Raw genomic sequence first — 17,942 nt, forward strand, 5'->3', positions numbered from 1 at the left:
TTGCATATTTAATCATAAATTTTTAAGTTAACTACTAGTGACCCTTTAACTTTCAAGTTAACCACTCATAATCCTTTAACTATCAAATTTTAATTAGCTAGGTCCTTCATCTTTCAAAATTTAACTAGCTGGAGTCCTCTAGAAGGACTACAATTGGTTAAAGTTTGATAGTTGTAGAACCATGGTGACTAACTTGAAAGCTGAAGGGCCACATATGATAACAATTCGAAAGTTGAAGGGCTCTAGGTAATCAATTTAAAAATTTAGAACTAAACATGCACTATATACTCGAGAACCCAAATAATATTAACTCATATAATACTTGTCAAAAATCATATGATTTAAACTTCCATACAAAATTTAAAAACAAAACCATATGGTAGCAACTAGCAACCCAATATGTAATCATAAACGACAAAAATATATTAAAATTTTGAAAAGTTTTAAGAAAGCAATTAACCTGTAGCAACTACCAAAGATGCTACTAAACAAAAACAACAAAACAACGAATAACATTGTACTAAACTCTTTGGTCTTTCTAGTCAAAGAAACAGTAACAGATTGCTGGGCTCAAGCCAGAGAGTGGAAGATTATCCCAGTTTTCACTATCTCCATAGCTCTTCTTCACACCTTGTGCAGTAAGCAATTGCTTCTGTGAGTAAATATGTATACAACAGAACAATATTTCGGGTAGGCAATCGAACAATCAGTCTTGACATACTCGGTTAGAAATTTATCTCTCGCCTTTCAGCGAAGAATTTACCGCTTACACACATGTCGGGAAGCAGTGCCAGCCAGACCGCGGTATCAGCTGCATCTTCGGGGGAAATACTCCCGGCCCAACCAGTCATGGCAGTCTTCACCCAACCGGGACAATAGCAATTGATGTATATCTTGTGACCCTCTTCACGTCCTGAAAGTTCGTGCGCCATTAGCCTAGTGTAAGCATTAACTGCAAGCTTTGATACCGAGTAGTCTGTAAGCGTTTCAGGCCATCCCCCGGACACCCAACTCCCATCTTTTGTTTGTTCTAGAAAATTTTCCACCATCTGATCAATAAATTCCTCTGATAGTGACTCCACATCTTCCAGTTTTTCTCTGAACTCAACATTTTCGATTTTCTGCCAAACAAGAAAGATGGCATTATCTAAGATGCCAGAAAAGATCTTCATAACACTTCTAGTTGCAAATTTCCAATTAAGCAACTCCAAAAACAAAACAAAGAAAGAAAAGAGCTTATTTGTTATAACTTTTTACAGATTGGAAAAAGGTATAATTAATAGCCCTTACTTACATTCCGTTTGCCTGTAAATCTTCCTAATCGAGAGGACACACTAACCATACGGCCGCCTGCAGTTGAGGGCCTCATCAATGGAATCATAGCTTTAATCATATTTTTGGTGCCATAATAGTTTGTCTTGATCACTGTTTCTGCATGCTCCACAGAATTCTCTTTACCAAAGTTGAAATTAACACCTGCATTGTTTATCTAGACATTTGCAAACAATTAGTGAATACTTATAAAAAGTCGAGAAATAATGATAAGAATAAAGCAGCTCCAAGATAGTGTACCACGCAAAGAGAAAGGAAAATGGATTCATAGAAGAAAAAACAAAACTTTAGAATATTTAAAACGAGTCTCAAAGTGACACCTATTCTAATGGTAACACCGAATGGAAAGCATACCAATATATCTAAACCACCATATTCTTCTTTTAACCAACCAGAAAACCTCTCTATTGATACAGGATCTATAATATCCAGTTGATGGAATACTACATTCAAGCCTCCTTCTTGCAAGACCTTTACTGCTTCTTCGCCAACGGCTGTCTCTCGCGAAGTAAGAACTACTGTCAAGCCGTGCATTGCGAGTTGGTGAGTGATCTCGAATCCAATTCCTCTATTTGCACCGGTCACCACAGCAATCGTCTCTGTTGTCCACCATCTGAACATAATAAACACTTATAACTCCCATGCTGAGAACTTATTATTCATTTCAATGTGTTTGACACAATGATTCATACTTTATTTCCATGTAGTGGTAACTTGAATAATTATAGCAGCAAAAGAAATACCATATGTTGCAGATTGCTAATATAATGGACATTGAATTGGATTAAGGTTAAATACAGTGTGTAGTAACAGTAAACCTTCATGATTTCTTGGAAAGTGGATCTTTTCAATTCACCAAAAATGGAAATACCCAAAACAATGAAATGAATAAAATGATTTCTTGCCAACTATTATGTAGTGTGATGACACCTCTTATACCATTCCAAATTGGTGATCACTAAGATCGAACCCCATACAAGATACTACCTTGTAAAGAATCATGAGTGTTTTTTTTTAAACTTAAAGCATAATAAAATGATTTCTTTAACTTTCTTCCCAAAATGTTGAGTCCCCAACCCAAGGGTCCGGCTCGACAGAGTATCTGGGAGGATGTAAACGCACAAGGAGTCCCCTCACTCTGAAAGGTTGCTCCCACACTATGGCTGACTGGTCAGACCGATCCTGGCCCTTTTTCTCAAACTTTACCCCTATGACCAACTAAGTTGTCCATTCGGGCATGATTTCTTTAACTTAAAGAAATGGCTTGTGTAATTTGACATTTTGGAACCCAGCAATGCTGAACTTGAGGCAAAGGGTTAATGCCATTAAAATTAAGGGCACTTCCAGCTCTCATTAAAATTGGCAGACACATAATTATCATTCCAAATCAAACATTTACCCAAACCTAAATTCTCAGTTTATTAAACAATTATTACCCATTTCAAGAAAACCATTATTGTTTAAAATTGTAGTTGGTCTATGTGAATTATGGTTTGATTCATTATCTCAAGAAAAACAATGGGAATCACCCAAAAAGCACATAAAACAGATAAAATGAATCGAATCACAGATATGTAAAGATTGAATCCTTGAGGTGCTTTCATTCACCTTTGGTGATCTGAATAGGGAATGGTGCGGAGAAGAGAAATCTCTTGGCGTCTCTTCTCTCTTTTCTCTTTTGCCTTCTCCTTTTTATCCATAATTATCCTCTCTTATTATTGTGGGTTTGTTCTGAAGAAAGGCTTCACTTTTGCTAAACTTTTTCACCCATTTTTTTCTTCCTTTTCCTAATAATGTTTGGTTGTGTGTTTTGAGAGAAAGAGAAAGAAGGGAAGATGTAACAGAAAGAGAGTGTTTTCTTGCGTTATTATTGGAGCAAAGCAACACCACACTCTCCGCCATTGCTTTGTTTGGACAACCAACCGCCATATTTGCTCCCTCCCAAGCCCCAGCTTGGCCAAGAATTAGGGAGATTTTTTCCCGTTTAAAGAAAAAATAAAAGGAAAATTTTTACTTTTACTTCTAGAACTATATTGTGGTATAAATTTAGTCTCCGAGTTATATATGAGATTATGTTTAACCTCTAAGTTATACATTCAGTGACAACTTTAGTCCTTCAATGACCAAATCAATCGATTTATTAAGTACTCCGTAACAAATTGATAGTAGAAATAATTCCTGAGAGACTAAAATCGTTATTTCGTGCATAACTTAGAAGTTAAAGATGATCACATATATAATTTAGGGACTAAGTTTATACTACAATTATAATTGAAAGGCCAAACTGCAATTTTTCCAAAATAAAAATAATGTTAATACTTCTGTTTAAATAAATTAAATTTTATTTACAAATTAAAACCAAATTATATTCAATAAGGTCTCACTAATTAGATCATATATTGACATTTCATTTTGTATCTCATAAAACATATATAAAAAAATTAAAAGAGTAAATAACCAAAATGGATTATTGACTATATTGAAATTACCAATTTGATCATCGAGTATCATTCTTACATAATTAAGTCATCAAATATGAAAATTAAACCCTACTCAATTTTTTTGGAGTATGAGTCAATATCGCCCCCACAGAGACTTAAACCCACCCCCTCCCATGTAGGGGTGCAACCAGGTGCCACTAGACCACAAAGTATTTGGCAACCCTACTCAATTTAATCCTCCATTAAGATATATCATCTATAAGCGGGTTTTAAGGGTAAAAAAGTCATTTTACTTTTCTTCTTCTTCTTCTCTTCGCTACGAAGCTGCTGAAAATCCTTTGCAATAAATAAAACATATACAACTAGTTTGGTTGGCGTGAGTGGTTGTGCACTCTTGTCCCTTAAGACACGTCGGGAGTTCAAACCTATTTTATAGGCAAAGGGCCCTATTTCAAGTTATCATTTTTGAACCCCTTCTTGGCGGGACAATTTTTTTTTTTTTTTAAATGTCATATTTCAAGTAATCATTTTTGAACTCCTTGTTGTTTTCCTTTCATTTTAGAACCATTATCATAACTTGATCATTCACATTATTAAGATTAGAGTTAAGTACATGCACCAATCAGTTCATTAAAATGTTTCAAACCAGATGTAAAATCCACTTTCAAAATTTTTTAAAAGTATTCCTTTATTGTTATATTGTTATTAAACATATTAACACACTGTTTTACTAAACTCATTTGTTCTTAATGACTCATATCTGACACTAAATCAAAACATATCAGAGCTAGGATCAGATAACTGATCTACTTGTTTTTTTTTTTCACTTCGAGATAAATGTCTTTTTAGCGTTGCCGTTTGCTGAAACTTTCTTGCTCCAGCTCCTTATTAGGGCATACACCTATTGTCTAAATATAAAATTGAAACATTTTACAATTAACTAATAGAATATCTTAAAACATTTAAGGATGTATGAGAACTATTAAAATATTTTACAAAATTAAATCAGTTATATTGTTTTAAGCAAATCATATCCTTTAACTAATAAAACTAATAGTATATATAAATGGAAAAAAAAATCCTTGTGAAGTCTTGCATATTCTTACTCCTAAAATCTCTTAACTTCATAGTATTCAAAGTTGTATTTATAGGGATGAGCAATAACCTAAAGAAATGTCCACATTTTGGGCGGAGCCGAGGCTCGGCCCGTCACCATACTGTTGGTAATCGAGGACATGGGGACCTTTGGTCGGGGTAAATTGCCTCGGGTGGTACGCCAAGCTTTATCTTGGCTTGCGGACTTACCACCCGACTCCACCCCAACCTGCCTTGATCCAGCAGAAATTTCTGAGCAGTGAGGGTTTAAGCCAACATACTAGCATCCTCATCCGGGCTGAGATTGACGAGATCTCCGCGTTTTTGACCGGCCAAGTCAAGTTTAACGTCCGTCGATCTCGAGGGAATATCGTAGACAGGACACAAGGGGATTGGCTCGGGGTTCACTGTGATTCGGTCTGGGTTCCACTTACCTTCCCTTTCAAGCCCTTCCTTTTGGGCTTTATGAGATATTATGGGGGCTTGCTCGGACAGATCATCCCAAATGGCCATCGAATATTGGCATGCTCTCCTCAGATATGCGCTTGGCATACTCTCCCTTGTACCCTCGAGCTCTTTTGGTTTGTGTTCTCAGTCCGGCCGCTGTCCGCGATCCACGGGGGAGGCGTCCTGTGCATTCAGTCTTAGAGGCATCTATGCACAATTTTAGACCTTTCGGACAACAACAAAGGGTGGAAGGACCGTATTCTATCGATTAAATAACTTTGGCCTTTACCGGTCCCTCACACTTGGCTGACCCATTATACAGATCATACTCATCCAACTATGACGCGGGCTCTCTCGGATGCCTCCGTGAAGATATCGTCCAAATTTTATGACTACAAGGTTTTTCACACCTTAGAGGAGTACGACCAGGCCAGGTTTGAGCCCCCACGCTATGACCTTGACAGGAAATATGTTCCTAAGAAGGTCGTAGTGACGGTAGCCATTCCACCCCCGCATCAAGGTCGGACGCGTCAGGTTTGCGCTCGAAAACGGCTACTCCGGCCCGACGCTTACTGGTTTGTTCGATCATCAAGATCTAACATCGCTTATTCTTGTAGGTATGAGGAGTTTCCCAGTTCCAACCGCCCCACCTACTCCAGCGACCAAAATCAACCTCGGTTCCAAGAGGGACGACGCTGCCAAGTCTAACGCTTCCGCGGGGTTGGCCGTTCCAGCCGACCTTCCTTTAACTACTACGCGCTCGGTCAGCCCAGGCTCTGAAGTAACGGTCACCCGTCATCCGGTCAAGAGGGGGAAAGAGAAGGTGACATATTCAGATGTTGAAGAAGTCGCCCCTCTTAAGAGGCATCGACCATCTCCCACCTTGACGACTTTAGTCGCCAATGTCTTGATGAAGTACCGCCCGGATGACCACCCAGCTGTTTTGCTCAGAAAGATTTGCGTAGTGGCGCCGCCTCCCGAGCTGACAAAAGAGTGGTCGACCAACCTGGTCGAAGAGAAGATTGCCCGGGACCTAATGCAGGTCAGTTACGATTTCTATTATCTGCGCGACTTTTTCTTCCTTAATTACTAACCCTTGATGCTCGTCATTACAGATGGCCCATTTGGTCACCGATCTCTTTGTCAGGGTCAGGGAGTTAGAGGAGGTGCAGCAAAAAGAGGTAGCCCCACTAAAGAAGGCATTAGTTGGTCGTAGGCAAAATTAAAGGACCTAGAGCTGCAAATGAAGTCGACCGATCAGGCCGTGAAGGCAGCCAACCTCCGAGCTGACAACGCGGTGCTTTAACTCAAGGATTATCGCACTTCCCCAGCCTTCTTTACTGACTCCGCCGCAAATCTCGCCCTTTTGGCTGAGCATCTTTGCATGGAGCTTGGGCTGGTCGAGGCCTTTCTGCGCGCCTTCTCTAAGACACAGGCCGGCGAGGACCTGATGTACACCTATGGGACGTGGGCGTTCACGAGTGGGCATCGAGCCATGCAAGGGGAAGTGCGGGCGGCGTTAGAGGCAACCGTGAATGAGAATGATCTTGCCAAAGTGTTGGCCGTCTTGCCAGATGAAGCTACTATAATTATTTATATTATATATCATTAAAACAACAAAAAAGTAAAAAGTTAAAAAAAAAAAAAAAAAAAAGAAAAAAAAAGAGAGAAACAAAACATAAAAAAAAAACCATTTTTTTTTTCCAAATGTTTGGATTCTGTACGCGGTGTATCCAAATGTTTGACTTTTTTGTTCTCCATTGAAACTTATGCAATGCAACGTGCTCAAGCCCTCAAGGCTCAAGGTCCCACATTAAGATTTGAGAATTCCCATTTATGTCAAGTAATCTACTTGCTTTCAAAAAAAAGTAATCTACTATATCAATTTATGTCAAAATTTATCCGTTTTTTTTTTTGGACAATTTCTTTCTGAGTCCGTAAGCCATGGCGTCATCTTCCCTTCTACACCCTTCTATCATTATTTGTTTTTTTTTTTTTAAATTATAAAATATTGCTAAATGATATGTAATATTATTATATTTATATTTATTGATTATTTATAAATTCTATCATCTTATTACAAACCAACAAATAAAGTTATTGTTTTTTTTTTAAAAAACAAGTAAAGTTATATATATATTTTAGAAAAAGATCAAATACACTCATGAATTTTATTCAAAAAGTCAATTAGATACTTATATTTTCAAAAGTTACAATTAAACCCATAAAATGTTATTTTGGAGCATTAAAGTCCAGAAACTGATTGGAGACTTATAATTGCAGGTCATCACTAGGGTTCTGACGAGCCTTCAGTCAACTCCTGCGAGCCTCCAACTATTTTTTTTTGAAAGTTCCTCCAACCAATTTCTAGTAACAAACACCGACAACTGCCACATTTGGAGAATGAGACCAAGTTGGTCGCCTGGAAATTGGCCGCCCCTAGTGACCTTCAATTACAGGCCACAAACCAGTTTTTGGATGAGTTTCAATGTTCTAAAATAATATGTTTAAGTGTTTAATTACAACTTTTGTAAGTTTAAGAATCTAATTGACTTTTTTGAGTACAATTTAGGGGTTTATTGGGTTTTTTTTTCCTTTTTAAAAAAAGTTTTTTTTTCTATTAGTTCACATAAATTTTTGGAATTATTTCGAGCTCTAGACTTTTACTCCTCCATTATCTTGTGTGGATTGTTGCCATTTTGCCTTTGTATATTACTCTGGAGTGATATTGTTATTTTTTAAAATTTGAAAAGATGGGCGTTTTTTTATCTTTGAATTATTTTATAATCGTTTATTCAATTCTTAATTTTTTCATCCTTCCTTCCCCGGGTTGAATCCCAAACCCCAAGGCCCCATGCCTCGACCCGATAAAGTATTTGGAAGATGTAAATCATGATAACTCAGCTGAACACAGAGGCTGAGTTACTTTTCATCCTTCAATTACTACATTGGTGACTCTTTTTACTCATGACAGGATAGAATCATTAAAACATAAAAGAAGGTTTACAAAACTTAATAAAAATGTTTTCCTAAATATTTAATTGGAAGACATTTTTCAACTTTTTTATTTTCTTATATTTATCTTTTTTCTCACCCCTATTATAGTTTCCAAATTATTATTATTATCACAACTATCACCGCCAACACCACCACTACCACTACCACACCATCACAACCATCACCACTACCACCACAATCACGACCGCAACCAACACAACTACTACCACCACAACTTATTATTATTATTATTATTATTATAACAAATAATATGTTCATTTTCAAGAAAATGAACCAAACAGAAGAATATAATTTTTTATATTTTAGTCAAACAAAAAGATAATTTTTTTGATAATTAATTAAACATTAAAAATTAAAAAATTAAATTATTTTCTAAAAGATGAGTAAAAATATATTTCAAATCTTCTAAACGGACACTAAATTACTAATTGCTTGTTTATCGATCCAGTGGGCGAGTCCTAAAGCTCCCGGCGACGAAGTAATCNAAAAAAAAAAAAAAAAAGAAGAAAAAAAAAGAGAGAAACAAAACATAAAAAAAAAACCATTTTTTTTTTCCAAATGTTTGGATTCTGTACGCGGTGTATCCAAATGTTTGACTTTTTTGTTCTCCATTGAAACTTATGCAATGCAACGTGCTCAAGCCCTCAAGGCTCAAGGTCCCACATTAAGATTTGAGAATTCCCATTTATGTCAAGTAATCTACTTGCTTTCAAAAAAAAGTAATCTACTATATCAATTTATGTCAAAATTTATCCGTTTTTTTTTTTGGACAATTTCTTTCTGAGTCCGTAAGCCATGGCGTCATCTTCCCTTCTACACCCTTCTATCATTATTTGTTTTTTTTTTTTTAAATTATAAAATATTGCTAAATGATATGTAATATTATTATATTTATATTTATTGATTATTTATAAATTCTATCATCTTATTACAAACCAACAAATAAAGTTATTGTTTTTTTTTTAAAAAACAAGTAAAGTTATATATATATTTTAGAAAAAGATCAAATACACTCATGAATTTTATTCAAAAAGTCAATTAGATACTTATATTTTCAAAAGTTACAATTAAACCCATAAAATGTTATTTTGGAGCATTAAAGTCCAGAAACTGATTGGAGACTTATAATTGCAGGTCATCACTAGGGTTCTGACGAGCCTTCAGTCAACTCCTGCGAGCCTCCAACTATTTTTTTTTGAAAGTTCCTCCAACCAATTTCTAGTAACAAACACCGACAACTGCCACATTTGGAGAATGAGACCAAGTTGGTCGCCTGGAAATTGGCCGCCCCTAGTGACCTTCAATTACAGGCCACAAACCAGTTTTTGGATGAGTTTCAATGTTCTAAAATAATATGTTTAAGTGTTTAATTACAACTTTTGTAAGTTTAAGAATCTAATTGACTTTTTTGAGTACAATTTAGGGGTTTATTGGGTTTTTTTTTCCTTTTTAAAAAAAGTTTTTTTTTCTATTAGTTCACATAAATTTTTGGAATTATTTCGAGCTCTAGACTTTTACTCCTCCATTATCTTGTGTGGATTGTTGCCATTTTGCCTTTGTATATTACTCTGGAGTGATATTGTTATTTTTTAAAATTTGAAAAGATGGGCGTTTTTTTATCTTTGAATTATTTTATAATCGTTTATTCAATTCTTAATTTTTTCATCCTTCCTTCCCCGGGTTGAATCCCAAACCCCAAGGCCCCATGCCTCGACCCGATAAAGTATTTGGAAGATGTAAATCATGATAACTCAGCTGAACACAGAGGCTGAGTTACTTTTCATCCTTCAATTACTACATTGGTGACTCTTTTTACTCATGACAGGATAGAATCATTAAAACATAAAAGAAGGTTTACAAAACTTAATAAAAATGTTTTCCTAAATATTTAATTGGAAGACATTTTTCAACTTTTTTATTTTCTTATATTTATCTTTTTTCTCACCCCTATTATAGTTTCCAAATTATTATTATTATCACAACTATCACCGCCAACACCACCACTACCACTACCACACCATCACAACCATCACCACTACCACCACAATCACGACCGCAACCAACACAACTACTACCACCACAACTTATTATTATTATTATTATTATTATAACAAATAATATGTTCATTTTCAAGAAAATGAACCAAACAGAAGAATATAATTTTTTATATTTTAGTCAAACAAAAAGATAATTTTTTTGATAATTAATTAAACATTAAAAATTAAAAAATTAAATTATTTTCTAAAAGATGAGTAAAAATATATTTCAAATCTTCTAAACGGACACTAAATTACTAATTGCTTGTTTATCGATCCAGTGGGCGAGTCCTAAAGCTCCCGGCGACGAAGTAATCAGTGCCGTCAACGACCGCGACACGATACGTGGCATGTCTCATATCCATACGTACTTCACTGCTTCTTTCATACCATGCTCAATTGCCATACACACTCCCAAGCCCCAATTTATCTCTTATTTTATGCTGTTTTAATTAATAATTTGTGTTATTTAAAAAAATTTTCTTTTAACAAATTCAGCATAAATATATACTCTCAAAGAGTATAAATAACGTTTTTCCTATAAATAGTGTTCAACCCATACCGTGGTTCTTCGATTTTCACTCTCTCAATCATTACAAGGAGTTTCCTCATCCCAATATCCTAGAAATGTAAGTTCTTGAGTCTCTTCTCTTATCATTTCATTTCTGCTTTTGTTCCTTTCCATCACCCTTGTATTTTTGTGTGTATCTATCATAAAGAAATTCATACTTTTCACTTTTTTAACTTTTTAGTTTGTTGGTGAACTTGTTTCTATTCTCAACAAATTATCAGTTTTCTATTTGCTGTTATGTAGAAGGGTAATATCTATCAGGAATTATTCTTGATTTTGTTCTCTTACTGTGCATGAAGTGCGTAGATCAGCGATTTAGTCTCAATTTCCTCCATCTATTGAACCCTTTTAGAAACATTTCTTTACAATATCATGTTAGGATAACTTTTTTATATTACAAGATGATTAAATTAAAAAATTGTATTTGAATTCTTGCTTAGTTTAACTATTATTGCATTTGAAAATAGTTGATACTGTGACTAATGTTGGGTTTTTTTGGGGTGACGAGGGAAAACCGCAGTCATTATTCAAGATTGTGCATTTGCCTCCTTGTTACCCTAGTTGACAACCCTAGTCGACAAAGGACCACGAGGAGGTAAACTGTCTAGGTTGCCTATAGCTTACCTGCTCATACTAAGAAAGCTGGGATTAGAACTCGTGATCTTGTGGTTACAAGTTTGTATCTTTAGCTAACTTGGCAGGGCTTACCCCACTAATGTTGAGTTTTTTCTTTAATCAGTGATTGACTACAGTTAGAAACTTGAAATTTTTAGGCATGTCTTCTCTGAATATGCTATAATTTGTCTTTAAGTATATGCTATTGTGGCATTTGGTTACAGAAAAGAGTAAAAAGGAGAAAAAGGATAAAAAGGATATGTCACACAGCTCTGAATGGTGGTTGCTATCAGTGGCAATCCTAATATTGACTACAGTTTCTCAAACTACACAAACTGGTCTGAAAACTCAGGATGGGGTAAAAACTGAAGTTTTCCTATCCCCCAAGTTTGAGTTGGAACCTGGATCAGTCTCTAACAAGTTTTATTACGATATCGACTTTCCAAGAGGCCATATTGCTATAAAAGAGTTTGTTGCAGAAGTGGTTGATGAGGCAGGAAACTCGATCCCACTTCATGAAACTTATCTACACCACTGGCTTGTTATAAGATACTTTATACGTCAAGGGGTTAAGGCTCCAAAGTATCACGCCAATCTGGGGTTCCAAGAACCGGATTATATTACTGTAAGGAACTCTGGGGTTTGCAGTGCTCTTCCACAATATTTTGGGCTTGGATCGGAGACGCGGAAGACTGACACTCACGTTCCTGATCCTTATGGAATTGAAGTTGGCAATCCAGCAGATATACCGCAGGGCTATGAGGAGAAATGGATGCTTAATGTGCATGCAATTGATACACGAGGAGCAGAAGATAGGTTGGGATGTACTGAGTGCCGGTGCAGTCTGTATAATGTCACTGAGGATGAGTCTGCAAAAGCTATCGAGGATGATTACATTGGTGGCTTAAGATGTTGCTACGATGGGACAAGATGCAGAGTAAAAGAAGGGGTTCAGAGTATTAAGAGAAGTCTCTACCTAAAGTACACCGTCAAGTATGTCGATTGGGAGCCCTCCATTGTGCCTGTCAAAATATACATATTTGATGTCACTGATACATGGAAAAAGTTGAATGATTCAACAGGATACAATTCAATGCACCACTGCAAGGTGATTGAACACTAACTTAAGTTTTATTATTATATTCTAAATCCTTGGAATTACTACTATTATGATACTTATTGAATTTTGAAAGAATTCCTGCCTTGACTTTTGATTAGTATTTGCAGATATAATATACGGAGTAATAGTTAAAGACTGAATTGTTTGTGCAGTCTGCTGTGTGAAGCATTAGAGTTGTTTGGTTTTCAAGAAAAATGTGAAGCGTTTAAAAAAATAGCATATGAAACTCACATGCTTTTAGCAGTGTTTTCAAGTATCCAAATTCTCATATAACTTAAAGTATAATACGATAATTTAGTTGAACTGTGAACTGTCATGATTCAGATTGAATACAGTGTGGAGCCTTGTTCTACTGCAGCAGCTAAGAGTGGATGTGTTCATACTAAAAGATTAAGTGTGAGTTTTCCAAGTGGTGGGGATGTTATCTATGGCGTTGCACACCAGCACACAGGGGGTACTGGTTCTACTCTTTATGGGGAGGTATTTTCGGCTTAATCTGTTTTTCTTTTACCCCTTTGTTACACATTCGGAGTTCAAATTCTGTATTCCCAGTTAAACTTTTCAGTATGAATGAAGTGTTTTAAATTGTCCCATACATTTTGATTGTTTGGGAGAATTTCCATTTTTCACAAAGAATCCCATTCCGGTAGTATTCTCTCATGTGTTTCTCCTTAAACTTTGTCTGCTAAACCTGTTTAGGATGGACGGGCAATATGCTCATCGCTTCCAATCTATGGAGAAGGAATGGAACCAGGAAATGAAACTGGTTATATCGTAGGAATGACAACCTGCTATCCTCAACCTGGCACGGTCAAGATTGGTAACGGGGAGTCCCTGACCATTGTGTCTAATTATAGCAGCCATCAAAGCCATACCGGAGTCATGGGGCTTTTCTACATTTTAGTTGCTGATCCAGTACCAGAATCTCATTCGTTCCTGCATTCTCAAATTAAGGTTGGATTTTCTCCCTCCCACATGCAAATCTCATACTCTCTGAGAACCTCTTAGCCTCACCGTGATTTAATACAAATACTTCTTTCCCTAATACAAGCCGGATGGTTTGTAAACCATATAAAAACCGGATGGTATTGAAACTTAACGGTTAATCATTGAAACCTTTCCTTAATTAAATCCAATCCAAAATTTTGGTTTGTGCAGGGTGGTGAGATGATGATACTACCAAATGCTATTTTGATTTTAGCATTTGTTGGAATTGCAGTGCTTGGTGTTGCTGTTATTATGAGTCAGCGTAGGGGTGGAAGGGAGAATGATTATGAATCTATAGTGATGTGAGGGAGGCTTTGCCTTAGATTGAGAATTGATGCTTGATTTGGTCCTGGCATTTGAAAGTCTCCTCACTTATTCCTGCTCAAAATATTTTTGCACAATTACTTCTATACAACATGTTATGTGATGTCTTTAGCACTTTGTTAATCACATGTAAGTTAGTTTTATAATAAGGTGGATTACAATGTCATATATTTTGCAAAGTTGTATTTTGTATTCTGTATGTTGTATGCTTTCTTTTATATACCTCTACAAAGTACGAGATACAACTTTACAAAACACATTGTAAAATTTCGCTAATTCTCTTAAAATGTTATATATAAATGGTTGTCTTTGGGGATTGCTGCCCAAGGATTTGCAACTCTTTTACTTGGCTCTCTTTTCCTCTTAAGTTATTAGTGTTGTTAAATGATGTCAAATATGTTGCATATACAGGGAAAACTTGTATACAATTTCATTATGCTTTTGTTTGCAACCATACACACTTGTTCAACCCCAAATTCATGTTTCACTTTACATTGGTACTATATGAATAAAATTTAACCCAAAGATACTACTTTTCACCTTCTTAATTTCCCAAGCTATTTGCCTTGTTTATGCTAGTTAATTACATGCCATTAATTAAATCTCACTTGTTTTGTAAGGGGTAACTTCTTGTGAATAGGTTAGTAGCTAGAGCTTGATACGCTCACTTTTTCGTAATTCGAGACACAAAGTAATCTTCAATACTCCTGGTATTTGTTTGTTGTGATATTGTGCTATGACTAGCATTCTTATGAATTATTACAGCACGTTTGGTTCACGGAATGAATTTTGAGGTAATAGGAATACTATTCCATAAGGAATGGAATAGGCAAGGAATAGAATAGAAATTGTATTCTGTTGTTTGGTTCGCGGAAGGAATAGACTTTAAGAATTATATTACAGCGTTTGGTTGGTTTAAGGAATAGAAATGAAATATGTTTTAAAAGACATAAATACCCTTATGTAGTAATAATAATAATAATAATAATAATAATAATAATAATGTTATTATTAATATTAATATTATTATTATGTAATAATAAAATGAAACTTATAATAATATTAATAACAATAATAAGAAAAAAGGAATAATAATAATAATAATAATAATAATGTTATTATTAATATTATTATTATTATTATTATTATTATTATGCAATAATAAAATAAAACTTATAATAATATTGATAACAATAATAAGAAAAAAGGAATAATAATAATAATAATAATAATAATAATAATAATAATAATAACAATAATAATAATAATAATAATAATAATAATACAAAAAAAATTATATAAAAAATAATTATTTAAAAAAAAACACACAAAATGGGAGTTTTTGATCCCACATTGGTAACTCAAGAAGGGAAACTCATTTGAGCTTCTCTATATAAGATAATCATTGCTTCTAATTTTAAATTAACAACATGATTATGATACCTTAAAGAGCCAGAAGCTCCATCATTTAAGGAGTCTTAATTGCTCTTAGTTACAAATTTTTTTATATAAATAATATATATATATATTGCGGCGTAGTGCCGCAGCCGCAATAGTTATTAATAAAAATTCATAAAAGAAGAATGATGAATTCAATGCGTAAAAAATTTTAGATTTAAAAAAGGGTAAAAATGAAATTATAATAAAATACCTATTCCTGAGAGGTCAGGAATAGGTTAATACCAAGGGGGGCCCTGGTAATAGCTATTACCCTTGCAAGGGTAATAGCTCATTCCCAGGAACAATGTTCCTGGGAATACAAATGCGAACCAAACAACGGAATAGGCTATTACTGGGAATGCTATGCCATTCCCTACCTATTCCGTGAACCAAACAGCCCATTAGAGAAACATTTTAATCGGCTGTAGCATTGCTTATGTAGAGAATATGCTTGATACATTCTGTTTACCTTGAAAGAGTAGAAGTTGGTCTCTTTAGCATGTGGTATATGAAGAGAATATGCTTGAATATGTGCTTGTATCTATCCCTTCTACTGTTCATCTTCTGTCAAGTTGTTCGGTTGCTTTTTCCCATTGATATCCTTCCGGCTGATGAACGTAGATTTGGATTGATAACAGAATTACAGAAACGATACAGTACCTATATGAGAGTTAGCATAAAACTCCTAACCTATAGGTACTGACTATTGACTAAAAGCTAGCCATTATTAATACAACTATATAATATAAGAATATAAAATGTGACATGGTTAACATGTCCCCTCAAGCACAAGTTTGGGAGGAAACAACATTGAGCTTGGTGCGGAGAGTAGTGAAACGCCGTGCAGGTAGCGGTTTGGTGAAGATATCTGCTATCTGATCTTGAGTTGACACAAAACTGACTATGAATTCACTTGAAGCGACCTTGTCTCGAACAAAATGATAATCGACCTCAACATGTTTAGTTCGGGCATGGAATATCGGATTAGCAACCATATAAGTAGCGCCTAAGTTGTCACACCATAAAGTAGCGGGCTGCCCCGAGTGCAGTCGCAATTCTCGGAGTAAGGAAACGACCCATGTTACCTCTGCAGCAAGATCTGCTAATCCCTTGTACTCGGCTTCTGTAGATGACCGAGCAACAGTGCGCTGCTTCCGGGAGACCCACGAAATCAGGTTAGAGCCGTAGAATACTGCATAGCCACTAGTAGATTTTTTATCAATTGGACAGCCCGCCCAGTCAGAATCAGAATAGCCATGTAAAGTGGAGTGCGAAGACGGAGTGACACGAAGGCCCATGTCCAGTGTGCCCTTAACATAACGCAAAACCCACTTGAGTAAACCCCGGTGTTCTGTTATGGGCGAGTGCATAAACTGACAAAGTCGGTTGACGGAAAATGATAAGTCCGGCCGGGTAATAGTTAGGTACTGTAGGGCGCCCACAATACGGCGATACTGCGTAGGATTATCAAAGGGCTCAAGAGAAGGTGTAGTGGACTGAGTGACAGTTGCCGGTGTTGCCAGCGGTTTGTAGTCGGTCATGCCTACCCGAACAAGAATATCCTGCATATACCTCTTCTGTGACAAAAGGAACCCACCATTATATCCCAGAGTGTCTATCCCGAGGAAGAATCCAGGTGTGCCTAAATCACGGATCTTAAAAGCTTTAGAGAGGCGGAGAAGTAGAGAATCAACCAACAGTGCATCGTTACCCATCATGATGATATCATCAACATAGACAAGTAGATATACCCGAGAATCACCTGATGTGAAGTGAAATAAGGAGACATCGGTCTTGGAGGATGCGAAACCTGCAGATATCAAGAAGTCTTGTAGTCGTTTGAACCAAGCACGTGGTGCTTGCTTCAAGCCATACAGTGAACGCTGTAACTGACAAACATGTCCAGGGTGTAGCGGGTCTTCATACCCTGGAGGTTGTTTCATATAAACAGTCTCCGATAGATGACCATTTAAGAAAGCGTTATGAACATCTAACTGTCGTAGGACCCATGAATGTGTAACAGCAAGCGAGAATAGGAGTCTGACTGTTGTTGGTTTAACCACGGGACTGATGGTGTCGAAGAAATCCTCCCCTGCAACCTGGTTAAAGCCTTTTGCGACAAGCCGAGCTTTATATCTTTCAATAGTGCCGTCTGCTTTGCGTTTGGTGCAGTATACCCATTTACAACCGATTATATTCATAAGTGGAGTTGCCGGTATTAATTTCCATGTGTTGTTATGCAGTAAAGCATTAAATTCTTGATCCATCGCATGTTGGGTTAGTAGTTGCGTGTAGTGGATAAAATTGCTCTCCTGTACCCTTTGTCTTTTTGCGTGTGGCATAGCATGACCTCCTGCTGTAGCCTGTTTAGTGACACCCTGACTAACGGGTACTTGGGTTCCTGAAGTGGATGACGAGTGTGAGTCAGTCTGTGTCCGAGATGAGTCAGTCTGTTAACCAGACGGATCCGAAACTGAAGGTACTGTCTGCGGTATAGAATTAGCACTAGTACATAT

At 36.1% G+C, this 17,942-nt stretch overlaps 2 protein-coding genes across 2 annotated transcripts; one reads left to right on the plus strand and one right to left on the minus strand.

The window, feature by feature from the left end:
• Window positions 1-569: 569 nt before the first annotated feature.
• LOC116033648 (carbonyl reductase [NADPH] 1) lies at window positions 570-3,196 on the minus strand. Its single transcript, XM_031276406.1, has 4 exons — window positions 2,941-3,196; window positions 1,687-1,945; window positions 1,295-1,489; window positions 570-1,121 (listed from the first exon to the last, which is right to left on the minus strand). The coding sequence occupies exons 1-4, from the start codon at window positions 3,030-3,032 to the stop codon at window positions 726-728; spliced, it is 942 nt and encodes a 313-aa protein (XP_031132266.1). The 5' UTR covers window positions 3,033-3,196; the 3' UTR covers window positions 570-725.
• A 7,484-nt stretch (window positions 3,197-10,680) lies between these two features.
• On the plus strand, window positions 10,681-14,327 carry LOC116032426. The gene is made up of 5 exons (XM_031274966.1): window positions 10,681-10,998; window positions 11,780-12,663; window positions 13,000-13,155; window positions 13,375-13,629; window positions 13,834-14,327. Exons 2-5 carry the CDS (start codon window positions 11,815-11,817, stop codon window positions 13,966-13,968), a joined length of 1,395 nt encoding a protein of 464 aa, XP_031130826.1. The 5' UTR covers window positions 10,681-10,998; window positions 11,780-11,814; the 3' UTR covers window positions 13,969-14,327.
• Window positions 14,328-17,942: the final 3,615 nt, after the last annotated feature.

This window comes from Ipomoea triloba, chromosome 10 (genome assembly GCF_003576645.1).
Source record: "Ipomoea triloba cultivar NCNSP0323 chromosome 10, ASM357664v1".
Taxonomy (NCBI): Eukaryota; Viridiplantae; Streptophyta; class Magnoliopsida; order Solanales; family Convolvulaceae; genus Ipomoea; species Ipomoea triloba.